The sequence below is a fragment of the Dendrobates tinctorius genome, unplaced genomic scaffold (genome assembly GCF_039654945.1).
Source record: "Dendrobates tinctorius isolate UK_male_01 unplaced genomic scaffold, ASM3965494v1 ptg000003l, whole genome shotgun sequence".
Classification (NCBI taxonomy): Eukaryota; Metazoa; Chordata; class Amphibia; order Anura; family Dendrobatidae; genus Dendrobates; species Dendrobates tinctorius.
The window spans coordinates 67,617,607-67,641,145 of NW_027361671.1; the positions used below are offsets into that span (position 1 = coordinate 67,617,607).

Sequence of the window (23,539 nt, forward strand, 5' to 3'; positions counted from 1 at the left end):
CCTTATGGGAAATATGCAAAAACATGTAAATCAACAGCCGCGGAGACACCATCACATGTTTCTCAATGCAAGCAATGACTAGCCAGGTCTTTCACCGGGAAGGAACAACCACGGGAAGGGCAGTCTCCAATGAAGGAAACCACCTATGCCAAAACATGGTATCCATCCACAGACAGCTGTTTCGGGGTATTGCCCCTCATCAGTGTGGAGTAGGAAAGGGATGGGGGCATTGCTCTAGAATCACTGCGTTGAGAAACATGTGATGGTATCTCCGCAGTGTTGGATGTTGATCTCCATGAGGTCACTCATCCTTATTTTCGCAGTCTTTTTACTAGGCATTGCTCCTACTAGCCAGTTTCCTACTCCACACTGATGAGGGGCAATACCCCGAAACAGCTGTCTGTGGATGGATACCATGTTTTGGCATAGGTGGTTTCCTTCATTGGAGACTGTCCTTCCCGTGGTTGTTCCTTCCCGGTGAAAGACCTGGCTAGTCATTGCTTGCGTTGAGAAACATGTGATGGTGTCTCCGCGGCTGTTGATTTACAAGTCTCAATACAAGGACATACAATTATAAGCATAACCTTCTCAAATGGTAAATTTGTTATGAAAGTTCCTACACAAACAATGTATGCAGGGTGGAGCCATCCACACAGGACTAGTTAGAAACGGGATATGGTGTATCCGTTTTAGAATGCATTTATTTATCAATAGACCCACAAGTGTATTATATATTATCTATAGTCCCACATAGAGAGTATATGTGGAATGGATCCGTGCACACAACACTTAATATTAGTAAATTATAACACCAGAGGTGCAAACATAGTTTCATATATGACATGCGTGGTATCAAGTCTATGCTCATATCTCATGATATATTATCTAGATGATTATAATATACCAGTACGACCAATATCATTTTGATAAGGATATCATATTAAACTGCTATGGAAGGTGCCACACAGATAGAATTGCTCCCCCACGCGTATCGCCACTACCAATGCGGCTTCATCAGGGGCAGGGGCAGCAAAACCTCAGACTGCAGGTTAAATTGCCGTGCTGGCACTTTGCAATAAGTAAGTGGGTTTTGGATCGCAGTTTGGGCACTCGGTCTCTAAAAGGTTCACCATCACCGCCCTAGGGTATAGCTGATAAAGGTTGGAAAAAGTGTAAAACTATAAAAGCAGCTCTTAGCAATGAATGATGACAGCAATGAATTATTGGAACGCACACGATTCAATTATTTCTTTATTTATTACATCTAATATTCTGTGATCTCAATCACTGCTTACAGCAGGGGAAATAAGTATTTGATCCCTTGCTGACTTTGTAAGTTTGCCCACTGACAAAGACATGAACAGTCTATAGTTTTAAGGTTAGGTTAACTTTAACACTGAGAGACAGAATATCAAAAATAAAATCCAGAAAATCACATTGTATAAATTATATAAATGTATTTGCATTTTGCAGTGAAAGATAAGTATTTGATTAACCTACCCTTAAAATTATAGACTGTTCTTACATTTTTTTTTAGTGGGAAAACTTACAAAACCAACAAGGGTTCAATCACTGTATTTAGAGCGCAGCAGTGAAGATCAGTTTCTTATCGGCTGCTGTACTCTACATGCGCAGTGACCAAAGGCTCACTTCTCATTATACTGAGCATTTTCATTTCATTAGCTGCCTTTTCAGACTGAAGTGGCCAATGGAAAACTCATCTCACCTGCTGCACTTAGCATAAGTAGCTCAAGCCGGGCACTCACTGCACGCTTACATTCGTCAACCAATTCACAATACATGGGAAGCACCGGATGGTGACATTTTGCACCGCCAAAGGCTCTGGTGACAGGGGCAACTGCCTCCCTGTTTCCACACTCTACGACACTGGTAGGTGATAGAAGCAGAGGCGCTCTTTCTGTGAATCAGCCCAGACTGGCTTGCTCGAACCCAATATTAAAAAGGCTTGATTGGAACTCTTGAGCAAGCTCAGGCAGAACTCTAAAGTTAGAAGATTGCAGCCGTCGTCTTCAACCCCCAGCTGAGGGTGAAGATCCAAATCCAAACAAAAAAATTAAGAAAAGAATGACAATCCAATGACGCTGTCACTCCAATAAATTAAGAAAACAAGGTTTTTATTAAAACAATGTGTTTCTAGAGCAAACCTCTCTGTTCATCAGGTACACATAGATTTTTTATATGTACCAGATGAAGAGAGCAGTTTGATCTAGAAATTAGTTGTTTTAATAAAAGCATTGTTTTTTAATAATTTCTTGGGAGTGACCGTGTCATTGGATCGTTATTCTTGATTTATTTTTTCATATGGACTGATAGGGGATAGGGACAAAATATGACTACACTACTAGGCCGAATAATTTGTCTACAAAGCTACAGCCACAGGCTGTCATGATTTGCTGAGGGTTTTAGTGTTGCAACAGCTGCAGATCACTACTTTGCAAAATTATCAATACTCAAAAGAAATCAAACAGAAGATGCCTGCAAAAAAAAGAGGCAAAACTGAGTAAACAAATTGGGCACTAGTAATGTACAACAATAAAGTATGTGAAATACAAAGTGTCTAATACTATCTGCAAAATGCTCTAATCCTATCAAAACATGGTAAATAGCAAAACAATGATACAAAATATATTTCCTTTATTAATAAACTAGCTTGGACCGTGTCGTCGGGGGCGCAGGCAATTTCAGAAAAAGCAAGCTGGTCAAATGTAAATGTATTTCATGAGCTGATGAACACAGACAGGTATGTATATATGTAGATTGGTCATACAATAAATTGTTTTGATAAGTTGAGGCCAAAAAATGTCTTCCGGTTGAGGTGCCACCTGCAGGTCATTGTGTCTTTCTGCAGGTTTATGAAAATGAATGTTTAAACTGTATTTAGTGATAAAAATCGTGAATGTGTGGTTTGTTTGGCTATTTTCTTGCTGAAGGGGGCAAGTTTACCTTTCAAATGGTGTATCGTGTGTGTGTGTACAGTATGAACGGGGATGCAAAGGAATCACCGAAAAATAGTGTTTAGAAATAATAGAATAGATATAAAAAGAAAACGCTGTTAAAAGAAAATGAGTCAGGCAACGGTTGCAATCACAGCAGGAGCCATATCTTAAAAGCCTCCAAAACTGTGTTTTTTTGGAGTATGCAATATCAGGTGAGCCAATGTGTTATGCAATCACATATGTGTTTCATCATGATGAAGAAGCGATATGCTTCAAAATGCGTTGACAAACCGATATTAAAACTCCTTGGTCCTGGGATCCTTTATGGAACACCCTTAATCCAAAATATCAGTATCGTTGGCAGCGCAGAGAAGAAACCCTGAGAGTCCTTTACTCATCCCATGGCTTTTTTATTGTGGGTCTGCAACAGCTGATTTCCAAAATAATGCATTTACTGTAGTGGTCACACAACCGTACCCAGTGAGCAATTCCCTGTTTTTGAAATTCTTTTTGTGTCATTGGATAAGACCCTGTTTGCGCTAATTGTTTTTCCAGCATCCTCTAACACAATGCAAGTATTGGCAAAAAGATGAAAGAACTAAATTTTGAAGAAAGATGTCACGTGGACCCGTCCTGTGTGACACAACCCGCAGGTCGGTAACTAAAACAAGACACGGCACGTGTAACTGTCCTGCAGGTCGTGTCACACAGGACGGGTCCACGTGACATTATCACTAACCATGCAGCTCCTCACTCACTTCAGTGAGGCCCAGCAGCAATTACTCACCGGCCTGAACTTGGCCAAAGGCCTACCAGAAAAAAAAATGTAAGGTTGGTGATAATGTCATGGTCACGTGAGACTGGACACACTGCCTTCAGCAGGGCGAATTTATATGACACGCGTGACCCTGGATACACCGCCTCCAGCAGGGCGAATTTAAATAATAGAACATGCAGCCGGATACACCGCCTCTAGCAGGCGAATTTCAGTAGTACACGTATGTCTGGATACACCGTGCAATAACCCCAATGGCCACCGGGGGGGCAAAACCAACTCCAAGCAACCAGCTCAAAGGAAAAAAAAAGGTTACTTATTCAAAACCGTCATGATCCATGCTGGATTATGACAGGTTTTGAATAAGTAACCTTTTTTTTCCTTTGAGCTGGTTGCTTGGAGTTTGTCTTGCCCCCCGATGGCCATTGCGGTTATTGCACGGTGTATCGAGACATGTGTGCTACTGAAGTTCGCCTGCTGGAGGCGGTGTATCCGGCTGCACGTTCTATTATTTAAATTCGCCCTGCTGGAGGCGGTGTATCCAGGGTCACGCGTGTCATATAAATTCACCCTGCTGGAGGCGGTGTGTCCAGTCTCACGTGACCATGACAAAAGATTACAGTACAGACAGCTCAATTGTGAATACAGTACTTACCAATATGCTCATGTATGTATTTTTTAATAACACATATGTACAGTAGGGCATATAAATTATCCAAGATTATCAAAGCACTTATGCAAAAGTTCTAGGAAGCTGTGGAAAATATGCTGCAGAGTAAGAATGCTTTCAGAAATATGTGTTAATAGTTTTTTTTTTTATCAACGAACAAATCTCAAAGTGAATGAACAAAACATACATCTAAATTAGACCAATATTTGTTTTTACCACCCTTTGCCTTCAAAACAGCATCATCTCTTCCATGTACACAGTTTTTGAAGGAACTCAGCAGGAACGTTGTTCCAAACATCTTGTAGAACTAACCACAGATCATCTATCTCATTAAGTAATCCCAGACATAATCAATGATGTTGAGATTAGGGCTATGTTGGGGCCATATCATAATTTCCAGGCCTTTGTCCTTCTTTATGCTCAATATAGTTGTTTGGCTGTATGTTTAGGGTCCTTGTCCTGCTACAGAATTAATTTGGAGCTAGATAGCCAGATTCCTCACTAATGATATCAATGGTTAAGTACTTGTGTGTATTTCGCAGTCTTGAGGACAGCAAGAAAAGGCAACATTGAGGACAATAGATGCAGTCGTCAGCCAAGGAAACTTAATGCAACACATGATAGAAGCATCATGCTTGCCTTCCTTCATAAACAGAAGATTTCCAGCAGTGCCCTCAGCTGAAAAATGGTACCAATCAGCTACAACCATCTACTGTTTGGAGGAATCTGGACGGATTCTTCATAGAAGAATTGCGGTTAAAAGTCATATCTTCGACATTGAAACAAGGCTAAATGATTTAGCTCTGCCCGAAAATATAGGAAATGATGAACAGAAATTTAGTAGCCGGTGCTCTGGACTGATGAGTAAAAATTTTAAATATTTGGATGCAACATAAGGCAGATTGTTCACCGAAGGGCTGGAGAACATTATAATAATGAGTGTCAGCAGACATGATGGAGGTTTCCTTAAAGTTTGGAGCTTTATTTCAGCAAATCAATTTGGGAATTTTATCTAGATTAAAGAAGTCCTCATGCTGGGTGTCAAGGAATGACACCGGAGAAATCACGCAGAATCCCATTGCTGCCACCAATTGTCAAAGGTCATGGCCAGGAGAGTCATGCAGAACCACCCAGTTGTTATCTTTTTGTCATGAACAGCTCTCTGCTGTCAACTATTGTTCGGACAATTACGCGACAACGACAATTAATGGACGCGGTTGCAGGCTGTTTCCACTAATAGGCTGGTTATTGGGAAACTGACAGTGAGCGTATGGTATATACCCCTCCAATTCCAACACATGGAGTGTATATATACCCCCCGTACAGTCACGGCTAACTCTACGATAACCCAAGAACTACTCTCTGCCACCACCAGTTGTTTATACAGACTGATTGAATGCCTGATTTCTGGTAGCGTATGGCTTCGGGGTGCAGTTTAGAGAACAAAAGGAGCAGAACTATCAAATTTTATATTTACTACAGAATGATAGTGTTTATAAAAATATACAAAATATTTTACAAAGGGGAGAAAACAATATAACATATACAGTTACATAAAATAAAATGGATTAACAGAGAAACTTACTACGCTGGTCACAGCGATGGATCACCTAGCGGATGGAAGCAATCCAATTGAAAACGTCAGGTTGAGGTGGATCAAGCCTACGCTGAGATGTATCTTCCTTAACATTGAACACAGCTCATAATTCGCCTTGTCCGTTTATCAGCACCTGAGTTACACCACACACACCCTTGATGACCTACCTCACATGGGTTGGGTTGTGGGAAGTTCCAGCCTTTCAGAATTTTATGAAATTCCCCAATTATGAGATATCTTGCTTCAGAAGATTGCAGACGTTCGAGATTGCCGCCAGATTTTTTATGAGGATTTTACCAGTCCATAGATAGTTAACATGACAGGCCTGGTGTCAACGATCTGACCACTATTGATTTGGGGCTTATAGGCAGGTGTCACAGTAATGAGAAAATATGCATGCTCTTACCCGATTAGTCTTAAAGTTGAAAATGTATGTCTCATCCTGGAGAGCGCAATAGGTATCCTGCCTTAATTGTTTGTTCACACCAGGGAGTCTTGACTTGAAAGTGAACTTGAATGGTTAACTCTTTCTATCTTAATTGGTTACCTCACCACCTAGCTATTTGCAATTTCCCATATGTCAACTGGGCAATTCTATTTCAAAGAGACTTAGAATTAAAGTTCTAGCTTTCTATGACACTGGAAAATGCAAGCAGATACTTATCCATCATGCAATACCATCAGAGAGACATCTCATTGGTTCTAAAGTTATTAGGCAGCAGGTCAGCAACCCCAAAAATACAACCAATATCATTAAAAACTATCTTCAACGTGAAGAAGAATAAGAAGTTCTGTAAGTGATGATATGGCCACCACAGAACCCTTATCTCAACATCAAGTTTGTCCCGGAATATATGAAGAGATAGAAGTATTTGTGCAAGTCTACATCCCCAGAAGAGCTGTGGTTAGTTTTACTCCAAGATGCTTGGAACAACTTCCCTGCTGAGTTCCTTCAAAAGCTATGTGCAGGTCTACCTAGAAGAGTTGCCGCTTAAACACTGTTTCGTAGGTAGTCCCACCAACTATTAATTTTATTTTGATTTCTCTTTTGTTCACTCACTTTGTATTTATATTAAAGACAAAAATAAACTATTATTTCTATTTTTTAAATCATCTTACACTGCAGCATTTTTTCCACACTTAAAACATTTGTGCAGTACTGTAGAACCGGGTAATGAGAATGCTTATCCATAAATGTCTCCTCTTGAAGCAGCGTGGCTATCCCGGCCGAGTTTTTTGGCGCAAATCTTTGCTACTTAACCTTGTTCTGTCTATATATTTATTAACAAATGAATTAGGAATAAATATATATATAAGAAAATAATTAAGTAAAATTTGTAATGCAATAATTTCATGATATAGAGGACTCTCCTTCCCTTCCATAGTTTTGCAACTTGCAAATTTTGCCTTGGGCACTATAAAACAGATCTAAAAGATGTTTGAAGTAAAATATGATGTTGTCACGTACTGGGGTACATTCCATGCCTCCTACAAGTAAGGAATGCATTAATGATTAATACTGATAACTGCATTCCATTAGCATTAATTTGAGAAAATAATGTAGTAAACATGAAATTCTACATTATTATTTTGCTTTGTCTTTTCTTGTGTAGCATATATCACTGTGTGCCACATTTTACATTTACTGTTCTCATCTACTGCCACCCTGCTTTTTATAACTCATAATTTTTTTTGCGTGCCTGAGTTTGTTTTATCTCAAATTTCCATTCCTCTAGACAGTACTTTGGCTGCCTTTTCTTCTATTTAAGTTCCTTCAGCCAACTCTTAGGCTGCTTTTTAGTTTCCTTTTATTTCTTACAGGCTTTTTGGCCATTTTTATGACAATGCCTAGGTTTTCCTATGTTGCTTGCAGATGTCCTGTACCTCTGTTTGTCAGTCTTCTCCTTTTCAGTAAGAAGTTTAAAAATATATCTTCTTTTCTAGATTTATTACCAGGTGACGCATATCCTGCACTTTATTTCTCCTACTGCATACAATATGTAAAATGGACATACTACATGTGTACTGCAGGTGCTTTTACCTTTTTTTAGTCTGTTACTTTTGCTCTGTCCACAGCAATGAAACATCTGCTTAAGGTTTTAAACAAACTCCCTATCCAAATTTTTACATAGCTGATATCTCTCAGTGTGGTTTGCCAATTATATGCTTTGTGTCATGTCCTGTGTTTTCTCTTTGTCTTCCCTGTTTATTTAATTGCCCACTTCTGATTCTAATAGCCAACGTCTTGTTATTCCATGTTTCCTAAGAGCATCCAGTAGGCTGGTAACAGTTCACGGGTTGACAATTACCTGAACAATCATTTGTATTAATATTTATTCCAGGTCATTTCCCAGTGTAAATGGCTAAGGCTAGTTTCACACTAGCGTTACCAAGCGCAGTGCAGGGCCACCACTAAGCTCCGCCCCTGGCCATGCCCCCTCTGGTCAGCTCCTCCTCTGAGCGCATGACGCTGCATGCGACCAGCGTACCCTATATTTAGCGTTGGGTACGCTGGCTTTGCGCTGGTATGGTTTTGCCGGCACATGCGCCCTTTTTGTGCTGCACCGAGCGCACAAAACTGCAACAGAGTGCGTTTGGCGCACGTCGGTGCAGCACAAAAAGGGTGCATGCGCTGGCAAAACCATACCAGCGCAAAGCCAGCATACTCAACGCTAAATATAGGGTACGCTGGTTGCATGCAGCGTCATGCCTCGGTCTACTGAACCACCGCATGACCTGCTCTACCCTCTCCTACTGTATCCTCACCCATCCCTGTAGACCAGACCTGGGCAAGGGGTGGCCACCGGGCCGCATCCGGCCCGCCCACTGCCTGTGACCGGCCTGCGGAGGGGTTCGGGACTTCTCCGGTTCCTGCTTTCCTCATGAATCATTCATGAGGAAAGCAGAAAGCAGAGGAGTCCCGGCAAGCACGGCAGTGAGCGGAGCGGACCCCGACCTCCTGAGAGCGGCACAGAAACATTGCCTCCAGCGCACCGCCCACACACCAGACCTGCGGCGCTGACAGGTCGAGGCTGGAGGGGGGCGTGGTCTGAGAGAGGGCTGCATAGATGCCATTGGTGGTGTCTGCTTGCAGCAGTATACATCACGCCTCCAACTCTGTGCTAAAACGTGCGGGCGTGGAGGCGTGGTGTGATCTATACTGCTGCAAGCAGACAAGTGACACTGGTGCAACGTAAGGCTAGCATCAATTACTTTAGACTGGGTCTGGACTGGGTGTTTGGGTCTGGACTGGGTGTTTACGTCAGGCCAGGGTCTGGGACTCTGGGTAGAGTGCTCAGTGCCTAATAAAGCCCCTGTGAGCAGTACAGGAGTGGTACACAGATACCACTTGCTTCCTCCCCTGTCCCCTGCAGCAGCCACGTTCTTCTGAAACTTGGGCAGAGACTCCCATTGGAAGAATTAGGCAAGGTTAGCTGTTATAGCCCTTAAATATGTCGGCTAAAAAAAGAAAGATTGATGCAGAATGCAGAGTTTTTAACAAGGAATGGACTTCTAAATATTTATTTGCTGAAGCCAAAGGTAAAGCTGTGTGCTTAGTTTGTGGAGAGCACATAGCTGTGTTTAAAGATTACAATTTTCATTGTATTGTAAATCTTTGCATTGTTTAACATACTGTTTGTTTCTGAAAAGATAGGATATGTATACTATATACATATATAGTATTGGGTACAACTGAGTTAATTATATTAGTCCAGCCCTCTGACACCAACCCAATTTCTAATGCGGCCCCATGGCAAAATTAATTGCCCACCCCTGCTGTAGACTGTGAGCCCTCGCGGGCAGGGTCCCCTCTCCTTATGTACTTGTGTGTCCCTTGTCTTACACATGTTTATTATACTTGTCTATATTTCCCCTTTTCACATGTAAAGCGCCATGGAACAAATGGTGCTATATAAATGCATATTAATAATAATGCGCTCAGAAGAGGAGCTGACCGGAGGGGGCGTGGCCGGGGCGGAGCTTAGCGGCGGCGCTGCGCTTGGTAGCGCTAGTGTGAAACTAGCCTTAGCGACTAGTTATATCGACGACCAGTGCTCATTGAGGACAATTTTCCCCTTTGACGTTTTAGTAGTTTTCAAAATATTTCTAGAATATTTTTTAATCTAAACGGCTAGTGATAAATTAAAGGAATTTTGCTGCATTTTTGAAACTTAATAATTAATAATGATTTTTTATTATTGCACTTATGCAAAATATTCCAGAATAAATGCATTATCAATTGAAACTAACCTACAATGTCAACCTTTTTTTTTAGCAATTTAAGTTGTGCATTCTCAAATGAAATTTGTGACTGAAATTTTTCTTTCCAATTTTTACAAATGTTGGCAAGTTTTTTTTCATAATCATGTTTCAATAAAAATAAGAGATTATACGCATTCCAATTAGAAGCACGTTATGAGCCTTAAGCTACATTTTGAGTAAACTTTTTTTTTTTTGATGAACATAAGGACCTTAAACTTTACAAGAGCACAGATGGAACAGGGTTCATTTTAGACTCTCTTGAAATAGTCTACCCCGATATATCATTCTAGAGCTAGCCCCAAATCAAGCACTTACTGCAATCTAAAATGTCTGCCCCAATCAGTATAATATTGCTGGTCATACACATCAGAAACATTTTGGCAGGATCTCCAAAACCACATTCTAATAGATTCTGATTACCCTCCAAAAGAGGATGATGGGGAAATGAGTATGGATCATGTTTGAGTTCAACACTCTTGGTCCTTTTTTTCACTTGGGAGGTAAACCGCTGATAGAGGCCAAGCATGTCTTGGCCTTTTCCTTTAATTTTTAGTTACCAAAATTGAATAAGACCACCCAAGTACAAAAATGTTAGACTGACCTTGCAAGGCAGTTCTCCTCCGCTGCACATCTCAAGCTGTACATTGACATTCTTTGCACATAAATGGAGGCCTGGATGTAATAGGGATCTGGAACCAAGTCTGGGAGCCCTAGGGAGAGGAAAACATTACTCAATATTACAGTATCTAGTTACCATATAAGAATGCAAAGGTTTTATAAATAAGGTAATGAATGTTTTTTTGAGATGACCACCAAAGAAGATCATGAGATAGGGAATTAAAAATAAGAATTCTAGAAAAATTGGTGAATTTGACAATGCCAGGATTGTAAGATAACTGAATCAAAGCATCTACCACTCCCCTTCCCCCAAAAAATGTCTAAAAAGTACACGTGGTTATGACAGCAGAATTCACTACTGACAGTGGCCTCTTTCCCCAGGGCAATGGACCCTACCACACTCAGAAAAATAATTTGGGAATGAGTTGAGGTACATAACAAAGTATTTAAAGTGTTGACTTGGGCTCTAAATTTCTCAAATATCACTACAATTGAGGGATTTATTTGAAATACAGTCTGATCCATGAAGGCCCTCCCTAGTGACTTACAGGATCTGCTCAAATGTCTTTGAGGTCTTTGAAGTAAAATCATCCTACATTAAATATAAGGATGATCAGAATTCCAGAGGTAGGAACAATTCTATTTGTATGAATTTACTAAAAGAAAATATACTTAGTGGTATGATGCCACCACTTGGTCCATTTCGGATATTCTTCCTGGGATTCATGGGCAAAATTCTGTATCCTCAAAATATCAGTATTTGGTTCTGTTCCACATGTTGAATTTTTTATTTCTAATGTGATAAAATTATGACTACTGAAATTGTCTAAAATTTTTATTGCTCAATATATCAGGTTTCAATTGATTCCGTCTAGGAATAGTTTAAAGCCCCCTTCACACATAGCGACATCGCTAGCGATGTCGCTAAAGCGTCACCGATTTTGTGACACAACAGCGATATTGCTAGCCATCTCGCTACATGTGACACTTACCTCCGACCGGCCCCCCCGCTGGATATCGCTGATCGCGCGATAACGGGATGGTCCATTTTCTCATCGGCGGCTTCCTGCTGGTGCCGACAAGCAACTCATGGACGCAGGCGGAAGACGTCAGTAGAGCTGCGTGTGACAGGTAAGTAATGACCGCCGACCACTGCTGCATCGCTGTGAGATCTGCCTGTTTGACAGCTCACTAGCGACCATTTAGCGATGCACCAGCATTCCTGACCGGGTCGTATCGTTGTCGGGATCGCTGGTGCATCGCTAAATGTAACGGGACCTTAAGTCTAAAATGTAATTGGTGTCTCTAAGAAAATTACTATCAGAACTACAACAATTGCATAAATAGGTGTGCTGATAAAGATAAAAAGTTTCTATGTATGGCTTAAAGAGGACCTGTCCTCTGTTTTATATATATATATTTTTAGTTAGTACTTGTATTCACCATGAAAGAGCATTTTTTGAGGATATTTTCTTAGAACTATGTGTTGTACCAGTCATCTGTTATTCCTCATAGAAATATATAAGCATAAATTCACAACTGGGTGTTATGATTCTCATTGCATTGGACAAGGCCGAAGACGTCTAGTCCTCGTGACCGCATGTACAGTATGCATATTGTATATTTGTGATAACATGCCCGCTGCTCCCGATACTGGCACCACAGAACTGGACAGCCCCTTTAAATGAGATTGTTAATTCTATGGATCTGATTTGATCCTAATTTTGCCCTTTGCAGTTGTAATGAAGTACAAATCAAGTAAATTCAAAAACTTTAACTTTTTATAAAAATATGATAACAATTCACTTCCAGATGTTTTATAAAAGGTGTAGGAGGAATGTCAGGGAATAGTTCCTGTTGCTTCCACTTGTATAAACATCCAACATACGTTATGCATTCTCTAACAGATGAGAAGAGTCATGGGTAACCTTGCGTTCCTTCTAAAAGAAATACAGTGGGGGTATACAGTATAAGCACCCTCTTATAAGCTACCTATCAAAAACATGAAAACTGATTTCTTCAAGAAATATTTTTCTACAGCAGACAATTACTCTACTCCATTGTTAAGTGGATGGGCGTATCATTCTGACAGGACTGTAAAAATGTCTTTTGATCATAAGATTAATGAGACTAGCTGAATTAGCAACTATGACCTCATGATGTCAACACTGATCATTCACAATGGTAACCAACCAAAGTCTTATATTTTCCATATTATTACCCTTACTAATTGCAAGTGTATTTTAATTCATGATTAACTAAATCCCTTGGTGTATTTCAGGTGGATTGTGCCAAATAGTTCTCCTCCAGAAAAAAAGAAAATCTATGTCTTTACTGCTACTTATTGGAGATACCTGTCCTGTAAGTCAATGCCCGACATCTTGAAGTTCCTTGGAATAATTCTAGAAATCTTAAAGGGAACCTGTCAGCAGGATTGTGCATAGTAACCTACACACAGTGTCAGGTCGGCGCCATTATACTGATTAAAATGTTACCTTTGTTGATAAAATCCGTCTTGTGCTTCTTTATTAATCCTTATTTTTAGTTTTTAGTTAATGAGATTCTTGTGCCCTAAAGTGCGGTTGGTGTATGTGGTGCTCTGATTAGATATTCATAATGCACACTGCTGACAGGTCACTGATCCCTCACTGACCTGCCCCCTAGATTGCATAATGAATATACTAATGTGTGTATTTGGAAAAAGCATATCACTTCATTAAAATGTCGGTGCCTGCGCACTATCACTTGTCAGTTAGTGCCTATTATCTTGCGGTTGAAAAGAAACAAAAATCACCATCAAAATGGCGCCGTCTGCGCATTAGCATCTATCGCGTTCCGATAGATGTTACTGCGCAAACGCGTCCGCCAGCTCCTAGTTGCGGATTTCATCAACAAAGGTATCAATTTATTCAGTATAACAGCGCCGACCTGACGCTGTGTGTAGGTTACTATGCACAATCCCGCTGACAGGTTCCCTTTAAGGGTATGTGCACACGTTGCTGATTGCTGTGCGGATTTTTCAGCGTGGAATCTGCTTATTTTGGCAGAATCCGCAGGTCAAAAGCCGCACGTTTTTCCTGCGAATTTCCTGCAGATTTATTGCGGATTTCGCCTGCATTTTTTCACCTGCAGATTCCTATAATGGAATGGGTGTAAAAATGCTACAGAATCCACACAAAGAATTGACATACTGCGGAAAATAAACTGCTGCGTTTCCGCAGCAAATCCACAACGTGTGCACATACCGTAATATACAAAAGGAAAAGACTCTGAACTATGTTTCAGTTTTAGCCTCTCCTCAGTGTAGAGCAGGGTGCTGACTAGCAGAGTGAGAAGCTATAGTAGGTGTCATGATCTCAGTGCGGGTTTGACTCGCACACGTGGGGTTAATGTTTGGAACCAGTGCTGATGACTGGCATTTCTGGGGTTAAAGGTTGTGATCCCGATGCAGGCTTACCTGCACACCTGGGGCTATGATTGTGGCCTCTCCCTGGTTCTGGGATAGCTTCTTATAGCCTCAGGACGCTCCCATCCCTGTCAGTTATACTCTTGCCCTTGGCATTGTGTGGTGACCCCTGAGTGTGTTAGTGCTGTGTTCTGGTTGCTTGATTCTCTGTGTATGACTCGGTCTGTTCCCTGGATATCGCTTTGGATTCTGCCTGGTACCTCCTATGTCTGTTTGGTTTTGATCTCTGCTTGGCCCTGATTATCCGCTCTGTCTCCTCCCTGGTACTGTACTGATATCTTGTGTATGACCTTTTGCTTTGTCTGACCTCCCATCTGTTTATCCCTCCTGTACCTCGCTGGTCTGTACCGTGCATGACTTCTGCTTTGCCATAATCTGAGTTCTCTGGCTTCTCTGACACTATTAGTTGAAGCACGCTTTGTCACCTCTGCTGCCCTGCTCCCCAGGTAACTCTTAGCACTGCTTCTGTACTCAGGACACGTGCACTGGCTCTATGAGCAAGTGTAGTGCGGTGTCTCTGACATTATAACTGACCAATTCAGTTTTGTTTTTTGTTTTTTTTCTGAAGAAAAAAAAAAAAAAAAAAGTGTGTGTTATCCTCATGGATCCCATACAAGCCTTGGCTGATCAGGTCAAGCACCTGACCCAAATGTTCCATAAGGTCAATGTGGAACAACGCACGATGGCCCAGACCCAGCAACAGTTGGTGGTTACTGTGCAGGGGGCTGTCGATGGTAGGGGCTTCTGGTTCTGGGGGTAGGGATGTATCATTAGCGTCCCCTGAATCTCCGGTCAAATTACCAGACCTTTTCTCAGGGGATAAAAAGGAGTTCAGGTCTTTCAGAGAAGGATGCAAGCTTTTTTTTTCTCTAAGGCCCCGCTCCTCCGGGGATGAGATCCAGAGGGTGGGGGTCATTATTTCCCTACTTCGGGGGGCTCCGCAAGCATGGGCTTTCTCACTGTCTTCCTCTGCTCCTGAACGTATGTCAGTGGACGCATTCTTTGAGGCCCTCGGGCACATTTATGATGAACCTGACCGAGTGCGATTGGCAGAGGACATGGTGATGAGTGTCTGTCAGGGGAAACACTCAGCTGAGTGGTTTTGTTCTGAGTTCCGCCGCTGGGCGGCAGAGGTCTCTTGGAGCGACGCTGCACTCCGAGGACTCTTTCGCAGAGGCTTGTCCGAGCGGCTGCAGGATGCCTTGGCGTTACATCCCCCACCTAACTCTCTCGAGGACGCCATGACCCAGGCCGTCCGGATGGACCGCAGGCTGCGGGCCAGAGGGGTGATGCAGGTGGATACTCCATTATTCCCCAGTGGAAAAGAGACTGCCCCTGAGCCCATGGATGTAGGCGCCCTCTCCCTGAAGGATACGGAGAGGAAACGCCGGAAGGACAAGCAGTTATGCTTTTACTGCGGTAAAACGGGACATTGGAAAAGGGAGTGCCCGAATTGCCCGTCTTCAAACCCGGTCGGCGGGAAACGACTAGGTCTGGGTAGTCAACGGGGAGGCTGCTCAGACCCTCAGGTACCATTTTCCTCGTTTTCTAAAGTAGTACTGCCTGTGGAACTGTTTGTGGGCGGTAGTTCTTTTTCCTCTACAGCCTTCGTGGACTGCGGATCATCTATTAATCTTATTGACTCCCAATTGGTCACACACTGCAAGATAGGGACAGTTAGGCTCGAGGTTCCGATCAAGGTGATGGCCATTGACTCATCTCCCCTCACTAAGGAGGGAATTCGCTTTATGTCTGATGTGTTTTCGCTCAGAGTGGGCGCTACTCATGTGGAAAACATAAGTTGTTTTGTGCTGGACAATCTACCTGCAGGGTTGGTGTTGGGCATGCCCTGGTTACAACACCATAACCCAGTTATTAACTGGAAAACGGGGGAGATTGTACAATGGGGGTTTAATGGTTTTGAGTTGTATGATAAATCTGCACTGCTGGTTGAACCTGTTAAATCTGTGTCTGTATCATCTGTCAAGCTGGAAGGTATTCCGGGACTTCGAAGATGTATTCTCCGAAAGCGAGGCCGAGACGTTACCGCCACATAGACCCTTTGACTGCGCTATTGAGCTGGTCCCGGGGGCTAAATTACCCAAAGCCCGTCTGTTTAATTTGTCCGGTCCTGAGCGCTTGGCTATGAAGGAGTACATTACTGAAAGTCTGCGCAAAGGACACATACGTCCTTCAGTCTCACCTGTGGCGGCAGGTTTCTTTTTTGTAAAGAAAAAAGATGGCGGGTTACGTCCCTGTCTCGACTTCCGGGAGCTTAATCAAATTACTGTACGGAATACGTACCCCCTTCCGTTGATTCCCGATTTATGTAACCAACTATCAGGGGCAAAGTGGTTTTCTAAACTGGACCTTCGGGGGGCATATAATTTGATAAGGGTCCGAGAGGGGGATGAATGGAAAACCGCGTTCCTCACGACCGAGGGACTATTTGAAAATTTAGTCATGCCGTTTAGTCTTACCAACGCCCCTGCCATATTTCAGAATTTCATCAACGTGGTATTCTCGGATCTCATTGGTCGTTTTGTCGTTATCTACTTAGATGATATTTTGATATATTCCCCCGACAAGTATTCTCATTTGGAACATGTACGAACTGTGCTCCAAAGGCTGAGAGAAAATCATTTGTATGCTAAATTGGAAAAATGTGTATTCTGTGTACAAGAGTTGTCCTTTTTGGGGTTAATTGTATCCGGTGAGGGTTTTCGCATGGACCCCAAGAAGGTGCAGGCCATTGCGGATTGAGTGCAACCCCGAGATCTTAAGGGTCTTCAGCGCTTCTTGGGGTTCGCCAATTATTACCGCAAATTTATCCGGGGGTTTTCGCAAGTGGTCAAACCTCTCACGGATCTAACATGCAAAGGTGCGGATGTGAGAAATTGGTCCTCGCTCGCAAAAGAGGCCTTTGCGACGCTGAAAAAATGTTTTATGTCTGCTCCTGTGTTAGTGCAGCCAGATCCGTCCAAACCATTCGTCGTGGAAGTGGACGCCTCTGAGGTGGGGGTGGGGGCGGTGTTGTCCCAAGGGACTGCCACTCTAACCAACCTCAGGCCATGTGCTTTCTTTTCCAAGAAGTTCTCTGCTGCGGAAAGAAATTACGACGTAGGCAATAGAGAGCTTCTTGCGGTCAAATTGGTGTTTGAAGAATGGAGGCACTTTTTGGAGGGGGCCAGTCACCCGGTTACGGTGATCACGGATCACAAAAATTTGTCGTACATTGAGTCTGCTAAAAGACTAACGCCCAGACAAGCCCGTTGGTCACTTTTTTTTTCCCGTTTTCAGTTTACAATTACATTTCGTCCAGGGTCTAAGAATGTCAAGGCTGACGCCTTATCACGCAGTTTTCAGCCGGTGTCGCCCCCTGAGCCACCGTCCTCCATTCTTCACTCTGGGGTTGTGATAGCAGAGGTCTCATCTGAATTGGAACGGGAGATTCAGGGGGCCCAGTCGCAGGCCTCGGCGGCCAAGCCGGAGGGGAAGTTGTTTGTCCCAGAGCAACTTCGCCTGAAACTCTTGCAGGAGTTCCATGAATCCAAGCTGAGTGCTCACCCTGGTATTTCAGCCACACGTCTGGCGGTGGCTAGGATCTTTTGGTGGCCTACCCTTGGTTCGGACATAAAAAAAATTCATTGCTGGTTGTGGGGTCTGCGCTCGTTCTAAAAGCTCTCATAGCCGGCCGGCAGGGGACCTGATACCCTTGGCAGTGCCCGAGAGGCCATGGACTCACTTATCCATGGATTTTGTTACCAATCTCCCTCCATCTAAGGGTAATACAGTGGTATGGGTAGTGGTGGACAGGTTTTCTAAGCAGGCTCATTTCGTACCCCTGTCCGCACTACCGTCAGCTGAGACGTTGTCCAGGTTGTTTGTGCAGCATGTGATCCGGTTGCATGGGGTACCCCTGAATGTGGTGTCTGATCGTGGTGTGCAGTTTGTGGCTAAGTTTTGGTGTGCTTTCTGCAAAAAATTAGGTATGTCTCTGTCCTTTTCGTCTGCATACCATCCTGAGAGCAATGGGCAGACGGAGCGCAATAACCAGTCCCTGGAACAGATCCTCAGGTGTCTAACCTCTGCTAGACAGAGTGACTGGTGCGATGCACTGCCGTTGGCTGAATTTGCCTTCAATAGTCGGGTGAGTCAATCCACTGGTAGGTCCCCTTTCTTGATTAACTATGGGTTCAGTCCTCATTTTGGTGAGTTTTCTCGTCTGGATTCGGGGTGCCCGGGGGCTGAGGACTCTGTTCAGCGGTTAAAAGATACATGGGCAGAAGTCCAGCGGCGTATATCCAGGTCTCAAGGCAGGTATAAGTTTTTCGCGGACAGGAAACGAACACCTGGTCCCATGTTTCGGGTGGGAGAGAAAGTTTGGCTCTCCACGCGAAACATTAAGTTAAAGATTCCGTCAGCCAAGTTAGGACCCAAATTCATTGGCCCGTACAAGATTGTGGAAAAAATCAATCCAGTGGCGTATAGGCTGTGCCTTCCACCCTCTTTCAAGATCCCTAACGTCTTCCACAAATCTCTACTGAAACCTTTTGAAGCAGTCCGGGGAGACTCCGAGTCTGCTGCTTCTCCTGTTTTGGTCGAGGGGCAGGTGGAGTACGAGGTTGGTCATATCGTAGATTCCAGGTTGGTAAGGCGGTCGGTACAGTACCTGGTTCATTGGAAGGGGTATGGACCGGAGGACAGGTCCTGGGTACCGGCCCGGTTGAGGCATGCTGATCGCCTGGTACGGGCTTTCCATGCTAAGTACCCGGGCAAGCCTGGGGGTCCAGAGGCCCCCGTTGAGAGGGGGGTACTGTCATGATCTCAGTGCGGGTTTGACTCGCACACGTGGTGTTAATGTTTGGAACCAGTGCTGATGACTGGCATTTCTGGGGTTAAAGGTTGTGATCCCGATGCAGGCTTACCTGCACACCTGGGGCTATGATTGTGGCCTCTCCCTGGTTCTGGGGGAGGCTTCTTATAGCCTCAGGACGCTCCCATCCCTGTCAGTTATACTCTTGCCCTTGGCATTGTGTGGTGACCCCTGAGTGTGTTAGTGCTGTGTTCTGGTTGCTTGATTCTCTGTGTATGACTCGGTCTGTTCCCTGGATATCACTTTGGATTCTGCCTGGTACCTCCTATGTCTGTTTGGTTTTGATCTCTGCTTGGCCCTGATTATCCGCTCTGTCTCCTCCCTGGTACTGTACTGATATCTTGTGTATGACCTTTTGCTTTGTCTGACCTCCCATCTGTTTATCCCTCCTGTACCTCGCTGGTCTGTACCGTGCATGACTTCTGCTTTGCCATAATCTGAGTTCTCTGGCTTCTCTGACACTATTAGTTGAAGCACGCTTTGTCACCTCTGCTGCCCTGCTCCCCAGGTAACTCTTAGCACTGCTTCTGTACTCAGGACACGTGCACTGGCTCTATGAGCAAGTGTAGTGCGGTGTCTCTGACAGTAGGTACCTCCAATAGGTGAACTAGAGTATTTTTTATGGCTTATGGAAGATAGTTAATTTATATTGTTTTCCCATTGGATATTGCCTGCAAAATGCCATGCCAGCTGGACCTCTAAAATGCAATCAGTGCCCATGATGTGGAATTACAGTTTTCAGGGTGGATGGTGGACACTCATGAAGTCAGAAACTTTTCATTACAGAACTGAAGGTGCTATATAATCTTGTTTTTTCAGGAACGTACCACTCCTCTGCCTAGTGTGCTCCTGAAGATTAAGCTTTTAGACACGTTACTGGTCTGAGGTGGCACTCCCCACACTAAATGCAAAGGCAGCTTTGCCTCTGCCGCATCAGAGGAGCACAGGGACACTGAAGCTGGCCAGATCCAGTGACTCGGCCAGTTGTTAGAACTGCACATGCAAGCTGTTTAGCAAACAGTTTGCAAGCACGCTCTCATTGTCTAGGAAACCAGCCACCTCTGATAGTCTGCAAAGATAGGCAGTAATTAAAACAATGAGCAGTAAACTATAAAACTAAAAATGGAGAGAATTTTAATAAGAAGTAAATTGCAAAGTTGCTTGTACAAGCAGTTTCTGAGTCTACTCATTTAATAAGTTGAGACTATAAACTTTAACTTTATACATTTTAGCTCACAGGTAAACTGTGTTTGTACGGTCTTCAGTGGTCACACAAGTCAGAAACGAATCATGTAAAACACTGGACAGGAACTATCATGCTGACAAGGGCTCCAAATCAATCAAAAGCAATTTTGCCAGAATTCTGTGATTTTGAGAAGTTACACTTGTGCTCAAAAGTTTACATACTCCGGTTGTTGGTTTTGTTTTTACAAAGCCTCTGATTTTCCATTTGTTAATCACAGTTTGAACACTGCTGACTGGCATTATCAATTCCTTGGATATCTTTTTGTATCCCTTTCCTGTTTTATACAGATCAAGTACCTTTTCCCGTAGATCCGTTGACAATTCTTTTGCTTTCAAAATCACCAGGGTTTGTAAACTTCTGATCAGGGTCATTTGGATGTTTTTGGTTGTAATTATGATTAAATGGCTTTACCCAACCATTAACCATGAGTGGAGAAAAAGTTTTGGTGTTATCATTCATATTCTCTGAAAAAAGGCCAAGAAAGCAAAAATTCTGTTGGCGTATGTAAACTTTTGAGCACAACTGTACACAAATTTTGAAAACATGTTGCTTCTTTTGGAATATTTATGTCAGCTTCTCCCATCTGGGGCGAGTGAGGGGCATGACGGGAGCTACAGCTCATCTAATTCATGACGAGTTGTGATGTTCACCGTGCCAGACATTTCACTTCAGTCAGGGCCTAGAGTAAGATTTCTGGTGTGGCACACAGAGGAGTATGCCACTCGTCAGACATTATTGATTCATGAAAATGTTTGCCCCTCATCATGAATCAGAAGCATTTGACTCCACGTACAGTTCACCTTGTTTTCTGAGTTTAGCCATTTCCTAATTCATCAATTGCGATTTTTTTGCAAAATGTGACTTTTCAAGAGAGTGTAAAAAAACAAAACTGAAAAAAATACAATTTTTGACTGTATGTTAAATTCCTCAATCACATTTGTCATTTTAACACTTGGTGAATGTTTTTCCCTGAAATATGCGCTCCTGAAGGATGATGATGGAACTTGATATTTAGATTCAAGGATGATTTTTATTTTTAATTCAAACTAGTTTGAATTAAACATAAAAATCACCAAGTGTTATAGCCTATGAAAGCACTGTCCACTGCTCTCACTAGTTCCCAGATCTTTGCAGCAAACTGAATGGAAAGAGGAATAGTGTGATCCAGGGATTGGATCTACAGTTGTGGCCAAAAGTATTGACACCCCTGCAATTCTGTCAGATAATACTCAGTTTCTTCCTGAAAATGATTGCAAACACAAATTCTTTGGTATTATTATCTTCATTTAATTTGGCTTAAATGAAAAAACACAAAAAGAATTGTCCTAAAGCCAAATTGGATATAATTCCACACCAAACATAAAAAAGAGGGTGGACAAAAGTATTGGCACTGTTTGAAAAATCATGTGATGCTTTTCTAATTTGTGTAATTAACAGCAACTGTAACTTACCTGTGGCACCTAACAGGTGTTGGCAATAACTAAATCACACTTGCAGCCAGTTGACATGGATTAAAGTTGACTCAACCTCTGTCCTGTGTCCTTGTGTGTACCACATTGAGCATGGAGAAAAGAAAGAAGACCAAAGAACTGTCTGAGGACTTGAGAAACCAAATTGTGAGGAAGCATGAGCAATCTCAAGGCTACAAGTCCATCTCCAAAGACCTGAATGTTCCTGTGTCTACCGTGCGCAGTGTCATCAAGAAGTTTAAAGCCCATGGCATTGTGGCTAACCTCCCTAGATGTAGATGGAAAAGAAAAATTGACAAGAGATTTCAACGCACGATTGTGCGGATGTTGGATAAAGAACCTCCACTAACATCCAAACAAGTTCAAGCTGCCCTGCAGTCTGAGGGTACAACAGTGTTAACCCATACTATCCGTCGGCGTCTGAATGAAAAGGGACTGTATGGTAGGAGACCCAGGAAGACCCTACTTCTTACCCTGAGACATAAAAAAAAGCCAGGCTGGAGTTTGCCAAAACTTACCTCAAAAAGCCTAAAACATTTTGGAAGAATGTTCTCTGGTCAGATGAGACAAAAGTAGAGCTTTTTGGGCAAAGGCATCAACATAGAGTTTACAGGAGAAAAAAAGAGGCATTCAAAGAAAAGAACACGGTCCCTACAGTCAAACATGGCAGAGGTTCCCTGATGTTTTGGGGTTGCTTTGCTGCCTCTGGCACTGGACTGCTTGACCATGTGCATGGCATTATGAAGTCTGAAGACTACCAACAAATTTTGCAGCATAATATAGGGCCCAGTGTGAGAAAGCTGGGTCTCCCTCAGAGGTCATGGGTCTTCCAGCAGGACAATGACCCAAAACACACTTCAAAAAGCACTAGAAAATGGTTTGAGAGAAAGCACTGGAGACTTCTAAGGTGGCCAGCAATATGTCCAGACCTGAATCCCATAGAACACATGTGGAGAGATCTAAAAATGGCAGTTTGGAGAAGGCACCCTTCAAATATCAGGGACCTTGAGCAGTTTGCCAAAGAAGAATGGTCTTAAATTCCAGCAGAGCATTTTAAGAAACTCATTGATGGTTACTGGAAGCGGTTGGTCGCAGTTATTTTGGCTAAAGGTTGTGCAACCAAGTATTAGGCTGAGGGTGCCAAAACTTTTGTCTGGCCCATTTTTGGAGTTTTCTGTGAAATGATCAATGTTTTGCTTTTTGCTTCATTCTCTTTTGTGTTTTTTTTTTCATTTAAGACAAATTAAATGAAGATAATACCAAAGAATTTGTGTTTGCAATCATTTTCAGGAAGAAACTGAGTATTATCTGACAGAATTGCAGGGGTGTCAATACGTTTGGCCACAACTGTACATGCAGTATCTCAAGACGCCAAATAGGTGAGTGTATTCACACTGAGTTTATACCTTTGGAAACTAATTACTACACTTAGAAGCTTGCGCTTCCCATTTTTCTCCCTATAATCCCCTCTTGTTTCATTTGTCATTTTAAGAAATTTGGTGCCCAAACGAATACTACAAGACAAAAAAAGAAAGTGAATAGAGATGGGTGGACACCTGGATGTTCGGGTCCTGCAGTTGCAGCTGAGCAGTTACAAAAAGT

General features: G+C 42.8%; 1 protein-coding gene and 1 long non-coding RNA gene across 2 annotated transcripts in view; one reads left to right on the plus strand and one right to left on the minus strand.

Annotated features, from left to right (window-relative positions):
* The window catches only part of LOC141059309 (uncharacterized), a 125,692-nt gene that overhangs the window by 73,803 nt on the left and 28,350 nt on the right, over nt 1–23,539 (plus strand). Inside the window, exon 2 of the long non-coding RNA XR_012222415.1 lies at nt 13,162–13,241. This is a non-coding gene — a long non-coding RNA (uncharacterized lncRNA). The remainder of the gene's footprint in view (nt 1–13,161; nt 13,242–23,539) is intronic.
* LOX (lysyl oxidase) overlaps nt 1–23,539 on the minus strand; it is a 115,893-nt gene that overhangs the window by 66,477 nt on the left and 25,877 nt on the right. The window contains exon 2 of the mRNA XM_073555572.1: nt 10,864–10,972. Coding sequence (XP_073411673.1) covers nt 10,864–10,972 — 109 coding nt within the window. The remainder of the gene's footprint in view (nt 1–10,863; nt 10,973–23,539) is intronic.